Source organism: Lycorma delicatula, chromosome 3, assembly GCF_047948215.1.
Source record: "Lycorma delicatula isolate Av1 chromosome 3, ASM4794821v1, whole genome shotgun sequence".
NCBI lineage: Eukaryota > Metazoa > Arthropoda > Insecta > Hemiptera > Fulgoridae > Lycorma > Lycorma delicatula.
The window spans coordinates 49,121,874-49,135,397 of NC_134457.1; the positions used below are offsets into that span (position 1 = coordinate 49,121,874).

Genomic DNA, 13,524 nt, shown 5'->3' on the forward strand with positions numbered 1-13,524 from the left:
TACAAAACCGCATTAAAATTTAGGGAACTAATTTAATACACATGGCACTGGGCATCAGTCATTAATGCTTACATTACAGTCCATTGTATTTTTCTGATTATTTCGTCGAAAGATATTCCAGGTGTTGTGAAATCTCAGGAAGTAAGGAATGCAGTTTACAGTCTACTTTTTATTAATAGTTACAAGTATTTAGAAAGTTATATAATGTTTTATTATAAACATTTTATGCAATCAACAAATAATAATACTGTTTTATAACATTTCAGATACGCCATTTAGAAAACTGCCAATATTAGAAGTAAATGGCAAAACAATTTTTCAGTCTGTAGCTATTTCAAGATATCTTGGAAAAAAGCAGGACTCTGTGGGAAAAATGAATGGGAAGATCTGATGATTGATATGACAGTCGATACTATAGGTGATTTAATACAAGGTATGTGTAATACAAGGTATATGTGTATACATATGTGTAAAGTTTAGGAGGGATTTGTATATCTTAATTTACTAATGTAATTACTTGACCTGAGTAATAGCTTTTTATACAGCTACTAAGTAGGAGTCTCCAGACCAGTACATTGGCAGAGCTGTTCTTACCAAAGTACAGAAGTATGAAGGATGTAATAATTCAAACAATCCCAGACATCTTAGCCTGAAATCAGTAGGTAAATAGCAAAAAACTAAAAAAAACACCAAAGGGATAACAGAAATGGGTAAATATTGAAAGGGACAGCTTAGAGAGGGAAATAAAATGAAACAAACAAAGGGTGCTTCAAGATATCCTCTAAACAGTAAGCATCCTTCTTTCCTGCAATTCCATTGTGATTTGCTGATCACTGATTTCCCATTGACCTGCTCAAGCACATATACAACGAGCTGCTTTTCTTCCAAGAACTAAAGAGCCACCTGAGAACAGACTCAGGTTTTCTCTAGAAAATCTATGTCACTCCTAAATTTATGTATGATCCATTATGTGAATCTATCTACCTGAACCCTTCAACCAGACTCCCTGTGTAGGATAAATACAAGGTAACAACTTAGTATAATCTTTGATTGTTACTGTTCACACTTTATGGAAAAAATTTACATCTGCATATTCATTTTAAGAGAAAAAAGTTTTCACAGAAACTTTTCTATCTAAAAACAAATAGCATCTTACCTTACCATTTTGTATTTTATTAATTGACCTAATTTTCAACATCATCTTTGTAATGATATCATTTCAAAGATCTCCAGTTTCCTTGTTTCTGCTTTTATTTTGTGTATGTTTTACTAACATAAAGTGCTAGCCTTCATACAAGTATTTTTAAAAAGAACTTTCTAATTCTAAGATTGACATTTGATACTTGCAAACTTCTTTTCTGCTTGAACACTCTCTTTGCTTTCACCAGTCTCACCCTTACTTTGTCTATTCTTTATAATTTTACTGTAGGTTGAAAAAAAGTTTGCAACTTTTGGTCTATTTATTTCCCCATATCTTAATATGTAATTCCCCAATCTTCTACTTTGTAAGATATTCCATTACATATATTTTTTTCAGTTTTACTCATTTTAATTGAATCTTATTCTTAGAGATAAATGCATAGCATTCAGAATTCCTTGTAACTTATTTTTGGTTTTTTATCACAAATAACACTGTTTTCAGTGAATCTTAACATTTTCATTTTTTCCCTAGTTATTTATTTCACTCCCTCTATGAATCATGAGACCTTGCTGATGGTGAAGGGGTTGAGTGCTCAGTGATACAGAGTAGCTGGACTGAAGGTGCAACCATATCGGAGAGGTATCTGTTGAGAGCCAGACTAAGGAATGATTCTTGAATGAGGGCAGCAGCTCTTTCAGTAGTTGTTAAGGGTGTAGGGTCAGAAGGACTTAGTCATATCAACATCACTCAATGTTCTGAGTACTGTGCAATGTTCTGAAAGCAATGGAAAACTACAGCTGCTCTTTTCCCAAGAAAATGTAACTTTCTGCATTAACAGTAACAAAGATGTAGGTGCCTTCCTTGGTAAAATATTCTGGAGGTAAACTAGTCCTCCGTTCAGATCTCTGGGTGGGGACTACTAAGGAAGGGGTCACTAGAAAATTAAAAACTAACATTCTACAAGTTGGAGCATGGAATGTTAGAAGTCTAAAAAAGGTTGGAAGGTTAGAGAATTTGGAGAGGGAAATGGATAGATTAAATGTAGGTGTAGTAGGAATTAGTGAAGTTCGGTGGGAAGAGGAAAATGACTTTTGGTCAGGTGATTTTAGAATAACACAACTTCAAATAAAGGGCAGGCAGGAGTAGGTTTCATAATCACCAAGAAGATAGAGTATTTCAAAATGCATAGTGACAGAATCATTGTAATAAGGATAAAATCAAAACCTAAGCCAACAACAATTGCTAACATACATATATGCAAGTACAAGTGCAAAGTGTCTATATGCAAGTGCATACAAGTGTGCTGGGCAAAAGGAATGAAAGAGGAGATGGTCTTAAAGAATTTTGCACAAAGTATAATTTAGTAATTGCCAACATCCAGTTTAAAAATCATAATAGAAGAATATACACATGGAAAAAGCCAGGTGATACTGCAAGGTAGATTATATCATGGTTGTATCAAATAAGGTGATATCAAGGTAAATTATATCAGATAGATTATATCATTGTTAAACAAAGATTTAGAAATCAACTCGCCGACTGCAAAGCATGTCCTGGAGCAGACACTGATCGTAATTTAGTGATTTTATCTTGGAATAAAATCTTTAAAATCCCCCACATAATCTATATGGAATAAAAACAATAATTCTAATCTCAATAAATGATTTAATTTCCCAAGGTCTGTCAATACCTTGTCAACAAATTGTTCATGACCACCCATCTTTTAGACAATACCTTGAGAAATGGAGTGGATGATGCATCGAACAAAGCTAAATGATATATATATATATATATATATACCCAATTAATTGAATGTGTGTGTGTAAAATTTAGAATATGGATATTTTGTCATTCAATGTAAATAAATATTTATATTAAACAAGAAATTTATATTTTTACTCTTCATCATAAGAATCCAACACTCCTGATATTAATCATATAAATATTTACAATTAATGAGGTTAATAAATGGATATAAGAAAACAATCATATTGCAATCTTATCAGTCGTTTTACTTATTGCTGAGTGTTGTGACCCCATTGACCATGCGACCATTCTGCATGGCTTTCAGCTCGCCTAACCTCAAACCCTGTCGGAGAGGTAAACCGGTGACTTTCTTGGTTTTGTCTATCCATTTGCTTTCTGTCCTTCCCAGTGCTCTGGCATGCTTTATCTTTCCTTTTACAATGACTTTTTTGAGATTTTTTTTGAGATTACAGTAGACTCATAATATTTCACTACCAAAGTAATCCATAAGATACTTAAAAGTAGAAATATTCAACAACAAATATACAATTTTTTGTGACGGCAAATAATTTTAGATAAAATTATCTCCTGAAGTACATACATAAAAAATATGTGCATAAAATTAAACTCAAGAAAATAAATACATAGAAAAAATTGTATAAAAGTAAAAACAGAAGTATTTTTAATTATACAAATTTTATATTAAATGTTATATTTTTATTATTATTATAATTATTATTATTATTATAAAATAAAAATTATTATTATAAAATTGTTAGTATTATGTATTTATGACATACCATTTTTAATAATGAAAATATACTTAATTTGTAACAAATAACAATAAAAAAGTTTTAAATAACAAGAAACATTTAAATAAGTAAAACAAAAATAAAGAAATATTTCAGTGAAATTAATACAGACATTTATAACACAGTGCACAGTATTTAAAACAGTAAAAAGTTAAAAGGGACGTTAATTTTATATATAAATTAAGATTAGGTAATACCTTCAATTGCATGTTAAAATTTAACAAACACCATTTAATAGTGCACTATTCATGCAATGTAAAGCTAAATCATTCAGTATTTACAGTCCTTATCTCAGCAAATAAAACAAAGAAAAAACATTTGTACTAAACTCCTTCCTTATGGCGCACAAGAAAACCACTAATGTAAAACATTAACCTTTATTTTGTATAATTCTGACATTTCCCCAAATCTTAATAGGAAATATTATTTCATACAGTAGCTTGAACTGGAAACATTTCTTTTTCTTTAAAAATAAAATCAATAAAATCAGTTATTCAATTTTTATAAATATAAACATACATTTAAAATTATACAGTAACATCTAAAAAATAAAAACTGTCAAAACAAGTAATCATATGAATTTTTAAACTTGTGCATTTTGCAGTTTTTGAACCATACCATCAGGTTTAATAAAAAAAAAATCTGATGTGGATACCACATGACTTCCTTGCATGCCTCTAAATTACATATATACATTTTTTTTAAATGAAAAGTCCGTAAAATTTTATTTCATTAATAACTTCTGATATTTTTTCAATTTTTTTTTCTTATTATTATTATTGAATTATTATTTACTGTAAAGATTTTTTTACAATCAGAGGTTAATAAATTATTAATAAATCAATATATTTAAATTAAAAAAAAAGTTAAAAAAAAAAAAGAAGAGTTTAAGTCTGATTCAAACCAAGCCTTCCAAGCCTTCCCCTAGTAAGAGCCAAATATTTCTTTAATTAAAATTTCATTTGCCTATAACTCTGAAACCAATGAAAATAAGTACCATTTATATATATCGTTTAAAAGCTCTCAATGAGGGCTTATTACTGCAGTTAAGAAAAAGTCCAAAATCCAAATCTTTTTGGATTTTGAGCTTTTTTGGACATTTTTGATGCAGTTGATTGCAATCAAAAGGGGAGTTGCATAACTAGATGTTACAAGAGTCCTAAACCCAAAATTTCAACATCCTATGGCTAATAATTTTTGAGTTATGCGAGATACATATGTATGTACAGACGTCATGCCAAAACTAGTCAAAATGGATATTTCCGTTAAAATCTGAAAACTGAATTTTTTGCGAACACGAAAAATTTCAGTTTTCAGATTTATTTTAATCCTGTAATGTTTACCTGATGATGTAATTAGAAAATTACACATGTACATTTTTAATAATTAATTTGAAACTATTCTGACATCTTTCATTCGTTAAGATTCCACTGTACAATTTGAAATTTAATATTGTACTTATTCATACTTAATACACTTTTTCTTTATAAATCTCATTTATAAAATTCTAAAGATTAGCAGTTACATAACTTTTCATAAAAATTAACTATTAAATATATATATTGTGTAAAAAAGATGTATTTTAAAAAGTAATTTATATAATTAACCAGAAGGTTAACCACAAGGTTAAGAAAATGGTGTTATAGAGGAAATCGAAGAGGATAAAAGGGGAGAAACAATACTGAAATCCGAATTTAAGAGAGCATTAAAAGATTTGAATTGTAGAAAGGCTCCTGGAATAAATGGAATACCTGTAGAATCACTGCGCAGTGCTGGTGAGGAAGCGATTGATAGATTATACTAACCGGTGTGTAATATTTATGAAAAGGGGGAAGTTCCGTCGGACAAAAAAGAGTGTTATAGTCATGATACCAAAGAAAGCAGGAGCAGATAAATGTGAAGAATACAGGACAATTAGCTTCACTAGCCATGCATCAAAAATCTTATCTAGAATTCTGTACAATTAATTCCGTACAAATTCAATTATTTGATTTTCACAGATCAAAGTTAAAGATAGTTTGGTGCAGTTTTAATTAATGCTGTTGGCATTTTTGTTAGCTTTTAATAACCATGTCAGTCAATACTGCTTAGAAAAAGTAAAATATAAAATTTATTAAACAGTGTTAGTTGAAAATAGAATTCAACTGAATCACTAAAAATTATTTAAATAAATTGTTTAGTGAGAATCAAATTGTTTTGAAATAATTGGTTCTGAAAAAATTCAAAAGATGAAAGAGTGTAAGGTATACATTAAATTTTGTAATTCCTCTGAAGCAATATCTAATGGTGGTCCTGGAGGTAAAACAAAAAAAAAAAAAATATTAGTATTCATGACAAACCTACAGCCTACCATTAAAAATCTTAGTTTTCTACTACTACTTCTTCTTCTTCCTTTATAACTGAAATCATTTATTCATTTTTTTGATAGTTTTGTTTAATTTATTAAACAGTGATTTCATGATTTCAATGTTATTCGTTTTCTTCTTTTTTTGTATTTTGGTTTTTTAATTAATTTTTAATGTACTACTTGGAAAATATAATTAATTATAATTATACATACTTCCATGAATGTGTAACTGTTTGATCTGCATCTTTATAGACATTTTTATAGAAACATTTTTTAAAAATTGTTTTTCAAATTTTTTAATAGCAATCGCAGCATTTCAAAGGGAAAAAAATGAAGAAGCCAAAGCCAAAAAATATAAGGAATTGATAGATGAGACTCTACCACTTTATTTACAGAAATTTGATAAAACTGCAGAGGAAAATGGAGGATATCTTGCAAATGGAAAGGTAATTCTTTCCATAATTATTATGTTGTCAATTTATAAATTAACCTTCTTCTAATGTATACAGATTTATTTATTTATTAATTTTACATACAGTAGCATACAAATTAATTTGAACACAAGGAAGTTTTTGTTTTATTTCTATGTTCTGGGTACACTGCTTGACCACACCCATTTTTTATGTGTAATGTGAAATTATTGTTGTTTGGTTATTTGGCAATTTTCATGTTACAAATAGTTTTTGTGAAAGTTCATTTCATTTTTATTACAAAATCATATTTTTGTATTCTTTGTTTTGGACTTAAGTTTAAAGAAACTGTTTTATTTTTTACATCAAAGAAAAGGCAAATGTGCTGTAAAAAAAAATTACGCTAACAAAGGATCAGTTATTAGTGAGAAAAAGTAAAGTTAATCCAAAATTACCTGTAGCAGACTTAAATCGGTAATTAGCAGGCGGTGGAACAAATTTACAAGCGACTACTCATAGAGGCCGACTTTGCAGATGAACGGAAAGCTCGTCGGCCCACTAAGAAGCAACTTATATCAGCAATGTGCAAAAAAAGGCCCTTGTGGGCCAAGTACATGCTAACTGAACCAAAGAAGATTAGAAAAATATTATGTTCTCTGACGAGTCACATTTTTATTCAGTGGCAAAAAGTTCTATATGTTAGAAAAGCATGAGATGAAATTACGTCACCGGCTCACATCCAACAATCAATAAACATCCCCAGAAAAACGTTTTTGAGGTTGTTTCAGATCTGAAAGCCCTTGTTCATTACTTCCAGGAAATGGTACGTTGAACTGAAAAGTGATGGATGTATCAAGATTCTGAAGGAAATGGTTTTCACAACTTTAAAATAAACTACCACAAGGGAACGGAGTGTACGGACAAGATTTGGCGCCATGCCATATTGCCAAAAACTGGAAACATTTTTCAAAGAACGAAACAAAGTACTGTCATGACCAGGCAACTCCTCAGATTTAAACCAAATTGAGAATTTTGGGCAATAATAAAAAACGACTGAAAAAGGAATTTTATTTTAAATATTACACTTTTTTTGGTTTGCACAAGTTCCCGACCGGAATGAATAAAAATAACATGTCCATATTCCTAACTTCGTTTTATTATAAATAATTTTGATTAATGAATTCAAGTTCGTATTTAAAAATCCATCTTGACAATCATGAGCATTTTCCCAGAAACAGCTATTACCGACTGTGTAATTCATTATCCAAAAAAATTACAATGAGATTGTAAACCGTACAGTAAGAGTCTCGCAGATATCATTTCTTCAGTTCAAAAAACTAAAATTTCTGTAATATTAATAAAACTGTTTTTAACAAAATGATACTGATATAAAAAAGGGTAAGTCACTACATTTCTATTATCAAAAGCTGTTATTAATTTAGAATTTTGTTTAAAATAAAATTCATGTTAAATATATATAATAGACAATTATACAATAATGAACAACGTTTAAGCGTTTGATATAAACAAAAAATAGAAAACAAATTGTTACAAAACTCTTACCGGGATGATTTCATTTATTAAACAACGAATAATCATAAGAATAGTATTATTTCTGTAAATATGATATATATTATATATAAATGAGCGTATGAAAAATTTCAAATTTTATAAACTGCATCGTGATAAAATTAAAAAAATAAAAATGTAATTGATACATTTAATGACATTTGCAGTAAATTTTAAAAAATCTGTCCTATTTCAATTTATTTGGCTGCATGCCAAACATATATTACTGAGAGCATTATATTACATTCTCTACATATATATTGCAGAGAGCATTGTTCTCCGCAAATCTGCATGACTTTACTTAATTTGTGCAGCGACATCTGTAATACGAGCAACCGTCTCTTCACGTGTATGAACGTTTTTCTTGTACACAATACTTTTCATACAACCCCACACAAAAATTCTAACGGTTAGATCAGATGATCTTGGTGACCAGGAGCGTGACCCGCCGCGGCCAATCCATCGCTCTGGAAAATCCTCATTTAAGTATCCCGATACGGCACGTAAGAATGCAAAGGAGAGTACCATTGTGTTGAAAGTACATGTGCTATCTTGATGCTAGTGAAACATCTAATAGCAGCGGCAATTGTTCCTTAAAGAATTCAAAATAAATGTCAGAACGTCGACGTCCTGGGCGGATGAATGAATGGTCCGATTAGCTGATCGTAGACACATCACACATTGACGGTAAATTGGTGTTGTAAGTTACATTCTACAGTCATGTGTGGCTTGACTTCTGCCCAAGTGGCCTTCATTGCAAAGGTTATTGATACCGTTCCGAGTAAACTGATCCTTATCAGTAAATAAAATAAATCAGTGCAAGCGGCAGGTTCACATTCAACCGGTTCCAATATTGCAAATGACGAAGAGGACGATCTCCTTTGTTGAAGATTTTGTACTTCTTGAGCTAAGGATACAGTTTATTGTTACGCTGTGTCCTCTATACCATAGATTGCGAAACTAAACCGCCGGGAAAGTCTTGTATTAACATCTAGATTGCGTTGAGCAATTTAATGTTTAAATTATAAATATTTATTAGGAAATAAACTAAATAGCTTAAATGTAAATAAAGATACTAGAACGGTTAGTTATGACATAACTAACATACATCCTAGCATACCTATACACCATACCATAAAAATAATAAAAAATAAATTAATAAGTAACCAAGAAGATCCAAAATTGATTAAAGGTATCATCATCATAATTATAAGAAATATAAGTCGACAAAACTATTTTGAATTTAATAACAAATACTATAAACAAAACAATTACCTTACCTATGGGATTTATACTAACAGCAATTATGTCAAAAATATTTTTTTAGGATTTTGAGAGTAGATTAGTATATCTATCACTACTGTACGTCTAAATCACTGTTCATCTAGAACTGTATCACTGTACATGTAAATTAGTACAAGTATCTGCTAAATTATTTAGACATCAGTATCGAAATAAACAAGGGCAACCAAACTGAAACATCAGTATAAAGAAAATCTACATCTAATAATGTAATAATTCATAAAAAATCAAATCACCCTTGGTCTCATTAAATTAAGGCTTATTCAGATACGATTAACAGACCAATCAAATACACACATAATAACAAAGAAAAGTTAAATAATGAAATAAACATCGTAAAACATGTAGCAGTTGAAAATGGATATGATACTACTTTAATTAATAATGTTTATAAAACACAATTATCAAAACAAAATAAATTTCTTACAACAATATATAATAGATACAAAAGATGAAAAAAATATACGTAAAGTATTTATACAGTAATGTAATATCATTGAAAGAGTCACCAAAACTTACAATAAAGAAATATTTAAACCAGCATAAAAACGTGTAATAACCAAACAATAAAATGTTTTAAAACAAAAATAATAATAAAAAAATAAACATTTCTGTGGAATTCATAAAATTAAATGTAACGATTGTGAAGCTATTTATACAGTGGAAACAAATAGATCCTTTAAAAGTAGATTTCTTGAACATTATAGAAATAACAAAAATAATAAATTAGGTTTATCTAATAAACAATTTAACAAACCAACACTTTAATAAACAATAAACCTTCTATTTCTGATATTAACACAAATGTAGAATATTAGAAATTAATAAAGATGAAATAAAATTAAATATATTTTTTTTCCTCTGCTCTGCTTGGGACGGATTTGCATTTAAGTTTAGCTCGGCTCAAGCAGAGTGTCTCTAAAGTCTAACGAGCCTCCCCGCCCGCTGACTGTATGTCCGGTACGGCAGGTCGGCTTGCGGGTTCGGATCTTTTGAGGTATTCCTCTTGTGCCTTGCCTCTAACAAACCAGAGAGGGATAATCCGGACCCGACTACGTTGTTCCTGGACCCCTCTCCAGTCACCGGGTCACCAACCGGTCTTCTTATATTAATTCTCGCAACCAGTTATCACTATCGAGCTCCTTCGTTTCCAAAATGTCTGTTATCTTAAAACAAAAAATCAGTTTGGCTTCCAAAGGGTAAATCCATCATTAACCTTTTATTTGAATTAAATAAAAAAAGAAATATAACCATTGACGGAAAACACACAACTACTAGGATTTTAAAAAAATCTTTTTTTAGATGTTATGAAGGCCTTTGACTGTGCTGATCATGCTATTTTGTTAAGAAAACAATTTTGAAAAGTACAGCTCAAACTTCTCTTAGTCTGATGAGGTCTTATCTGGCAGAAGATGTCAGGCTGTAAGATTGAACGGAGTTATCAGCTCCAATCTAAATACTGTATTAAATGTGGAATTCTCCATCTTTTTCACTATATAAATGAATGATATTTTAGACTGGAGACCGGAAAACACTAAAAAAGTCAGTTATTTAGATGTTATTCTTGAAAGATAGTTAAAATTTAATTTTTTAAATATTAATAGATTAAATGTATATAAGAAAAGTTTTATAAATTTGTTATTCTGAGAAGTTTATAAAATAAAAATATATTCTGGACAATTTTTCAAGAAGTTCGTTAGAACTTCGCTTCTAAGAGTGCGCAGAACTGGACTAAAGTTGACTTCGTTGACTGCCGTCAACGAAGTCAACTTTAGGAAATCACCTAACCTAAAAGTGAAATGAAAATGATGAAAAAAATAAAAAAATAAGCATGAAAGCATTATATTTCAGTTAAATTAGAATTTTAATAAAGAATAATTACAATAAATACCTCGAATTTTGTTAGACAGCGTTTTTTCTTTCATTTTATGAAACGCGGCACTCGAATATGTCACTTTTTCATTCAAATGATGAGTTTACGAATCGCGCCGCTAGGTACCAGTAGTTGGTAAGGTAGCAAACAAAAACTTGATAATGTACTGTAAAAAATAAAATTTAAAAGATCATATACTGTACAGCTTGTTTCGATAGTAAATTTTTCTTATGTAAATCAAAGTGCTAAAAAAAAACCCAATGGGAAAGTGTTGCAAATGTGACAACAAAGATTTGTTACATTAAACAGAAATAAATTCGATTGGTAAAAGTTTTACTCTGCAATTAGAACTATTTGAACTAATTGATGGAGAAATAAAAAAAAGTTCATTTAAAAATAATATAAAAAGTGTGTCCACGGGTACGTAAAAATCGAATGCTACAATTACAAAGTAATAAATGCAATATTAATTTTACATTGTTCATCTGTATTACGTTTTTATTTTTATCAAGGTGTAGTTTCTTTCATTTGAATTTTTGTGAATGGTTTTTTATAAGCAACTTTGCCTGGGCAGTACAAACTTATAAATTAAAATTAACTTTATATTTTAAATTTATATAATCCAATATTCATTTTGTAACATTTTATAATTGTTTTAATTATTTGTTATTTGTATTATTTCTAATTTTAATTTTTGATTTAGCTCATTATTTTTATATTAACAGTTGAAATAATAGTCTAGTTTAAAATTTTGAGAAATTTTTTTTATACAGTTTTTTCTTACAATACAAATTATTTAGATCTGACCTAAAAAAGTATATTAAACTGTACATGAACTAATTTAATTATTATTTTTTTTTTTTAATTTTTAAGTTGCTTCTAAATTAAAACTAATTACTAAATAGTTAATGGATGTTTTTTTAATTTTATGCTGATTTGAAATTGTTGTGCTTTAAAGAATTATACAACCATTACTTTTCATTTTTAATGTATCCCTTTGATAATTTTCAACTTTACTTTCTTTTTAATGATGAAATCATATTGTGGTATATATACTGTTAGCTCAGCTTCACCTCGCCTTGTCAAGACCCAAGTTAACTGTTAATGCAAAAGTAGATATAATTTGTCTAATTTTGTGTCTTGATAAAATATTTTAATTTTTAAATTTTATAATTTTTTTTCAGTTTTCCTGGGCTGATATTTATTTTGCTGCAATCTGTGATTCTTCTAAATTTGTGTTGGAATTTGACATCACTGAAAAATATTTACATTTAAAGGGACTCTGTGACAAAGTTTACAAAATTCCCCAAATTAAATCATGGATTGCAAAACGTCCTGAAGACATTTTTCCTAAACTTTAGAATTCTGAGCAGTATTTCTTCCTAAATGTATTTTTATGGGCAGTATTTTGGTATGAATTCTTTATAGAAATAGTTTCATGCCAGATCATTTCATCACTATAAGCAAAATCTTCTTCAAAGAAACTCCTTCATTTGTTCTAACATCTGCCTTTGAAGATTGTATTTTTGGTATTGAGACTGCATGTATGTTGATTCATTAATCCTGTAACATATTATTAAACCAGAAACCTACTTAAATCACTGAAATATTGCTACAAGATTAAAAATGACATTTATTTGGCTGAAATACACAATCCACTAATAACAGAAAAACCTTTTTGTCCTCAGAATATAATTTGTAACAGTAACATGTATCTGATGAAATATCTATATAGTGGAATTGCTCATCTACAGTTAGTTTCAATTTATTCCTGTTTGCCAATTCTTTTTCACTGAATTGTCATTGTCACTTGTGATTGTCAACTTAATATCCAGACACAATCCACGTTTGTTTACAAAGTTGAAAGGATATGTTTGTACACATTTTGACATACATTTTGTTTTTTATGGTATACAGACATTATTAAATTTTACAAGTTTTCAAATTGTCAAGAACTAAAATGGAATCAAGAGAGATTATTAGAGTTTACTATTTTAAAATAGAATAATTACTTTTATTTATTTATAAACACATGATAATAAATTTATATAATGAAATAAAACCCTACAATGTTTAGTAAAATAAAAAATATTCCTAAGATTATTCTTTTGTCAACACAATCCTGGCCCAAGTTCACTCTTGTTCACTGTAGTCCTTACTGTTTGCATATCAAAGATTGCAAATACTTGCTATCTTCCTTTAAAACCTCTACAATTCTAGATTTTTACATTGCTATCTGATATTCTCAGTCAACTACATTCATACTTACCTGGCAGAATTCTTATATTCCATTCAGTTGATATTAAATCATACTAACAAGTTCT

At 29.1% G+C, this 13,524-nt stretch overlaps 1 protein-coding gene across 2 annotated transcripts in view; it reads left to right on the top strand.

Moving 5' to 3' along the window:
* LOC142321573 (glutathione S-transferase-like) overlaps positions 1 to 13,202 on the top strand; it is a 34,042-nt gene extending 20,840 nt beyond the window's left edge. The window contains exons 1-3 of one of the 2 annotated variants that reach the window (XM_075359777.1): positions 273 to 433; positions 6,350 to 6,492; positions 12,385 to 13,202. In XM_075359777.1, coding sequence (XP_075215892.1) covers positions 391 to 433; positions 6,350 to 6,492; positions 12,385 to 12,561 — 363 coding nt within the window. In that variant the 5' untranslated portion in view covers positions 273 to 390 and the 3' untranslated portion in view covers positions 12,562 to 13,202. Of the gene's footprint in view, positions 1 to 266; positions 434 to 6,349; positions 6,493 to 12,384 lie in introns of those variants that run through there. The other variant, XR_012755663.1, reaches the window with a different exon arrangement.
* Positions 13,203 to 13,524: the final 322 nt, after the last annotated feature.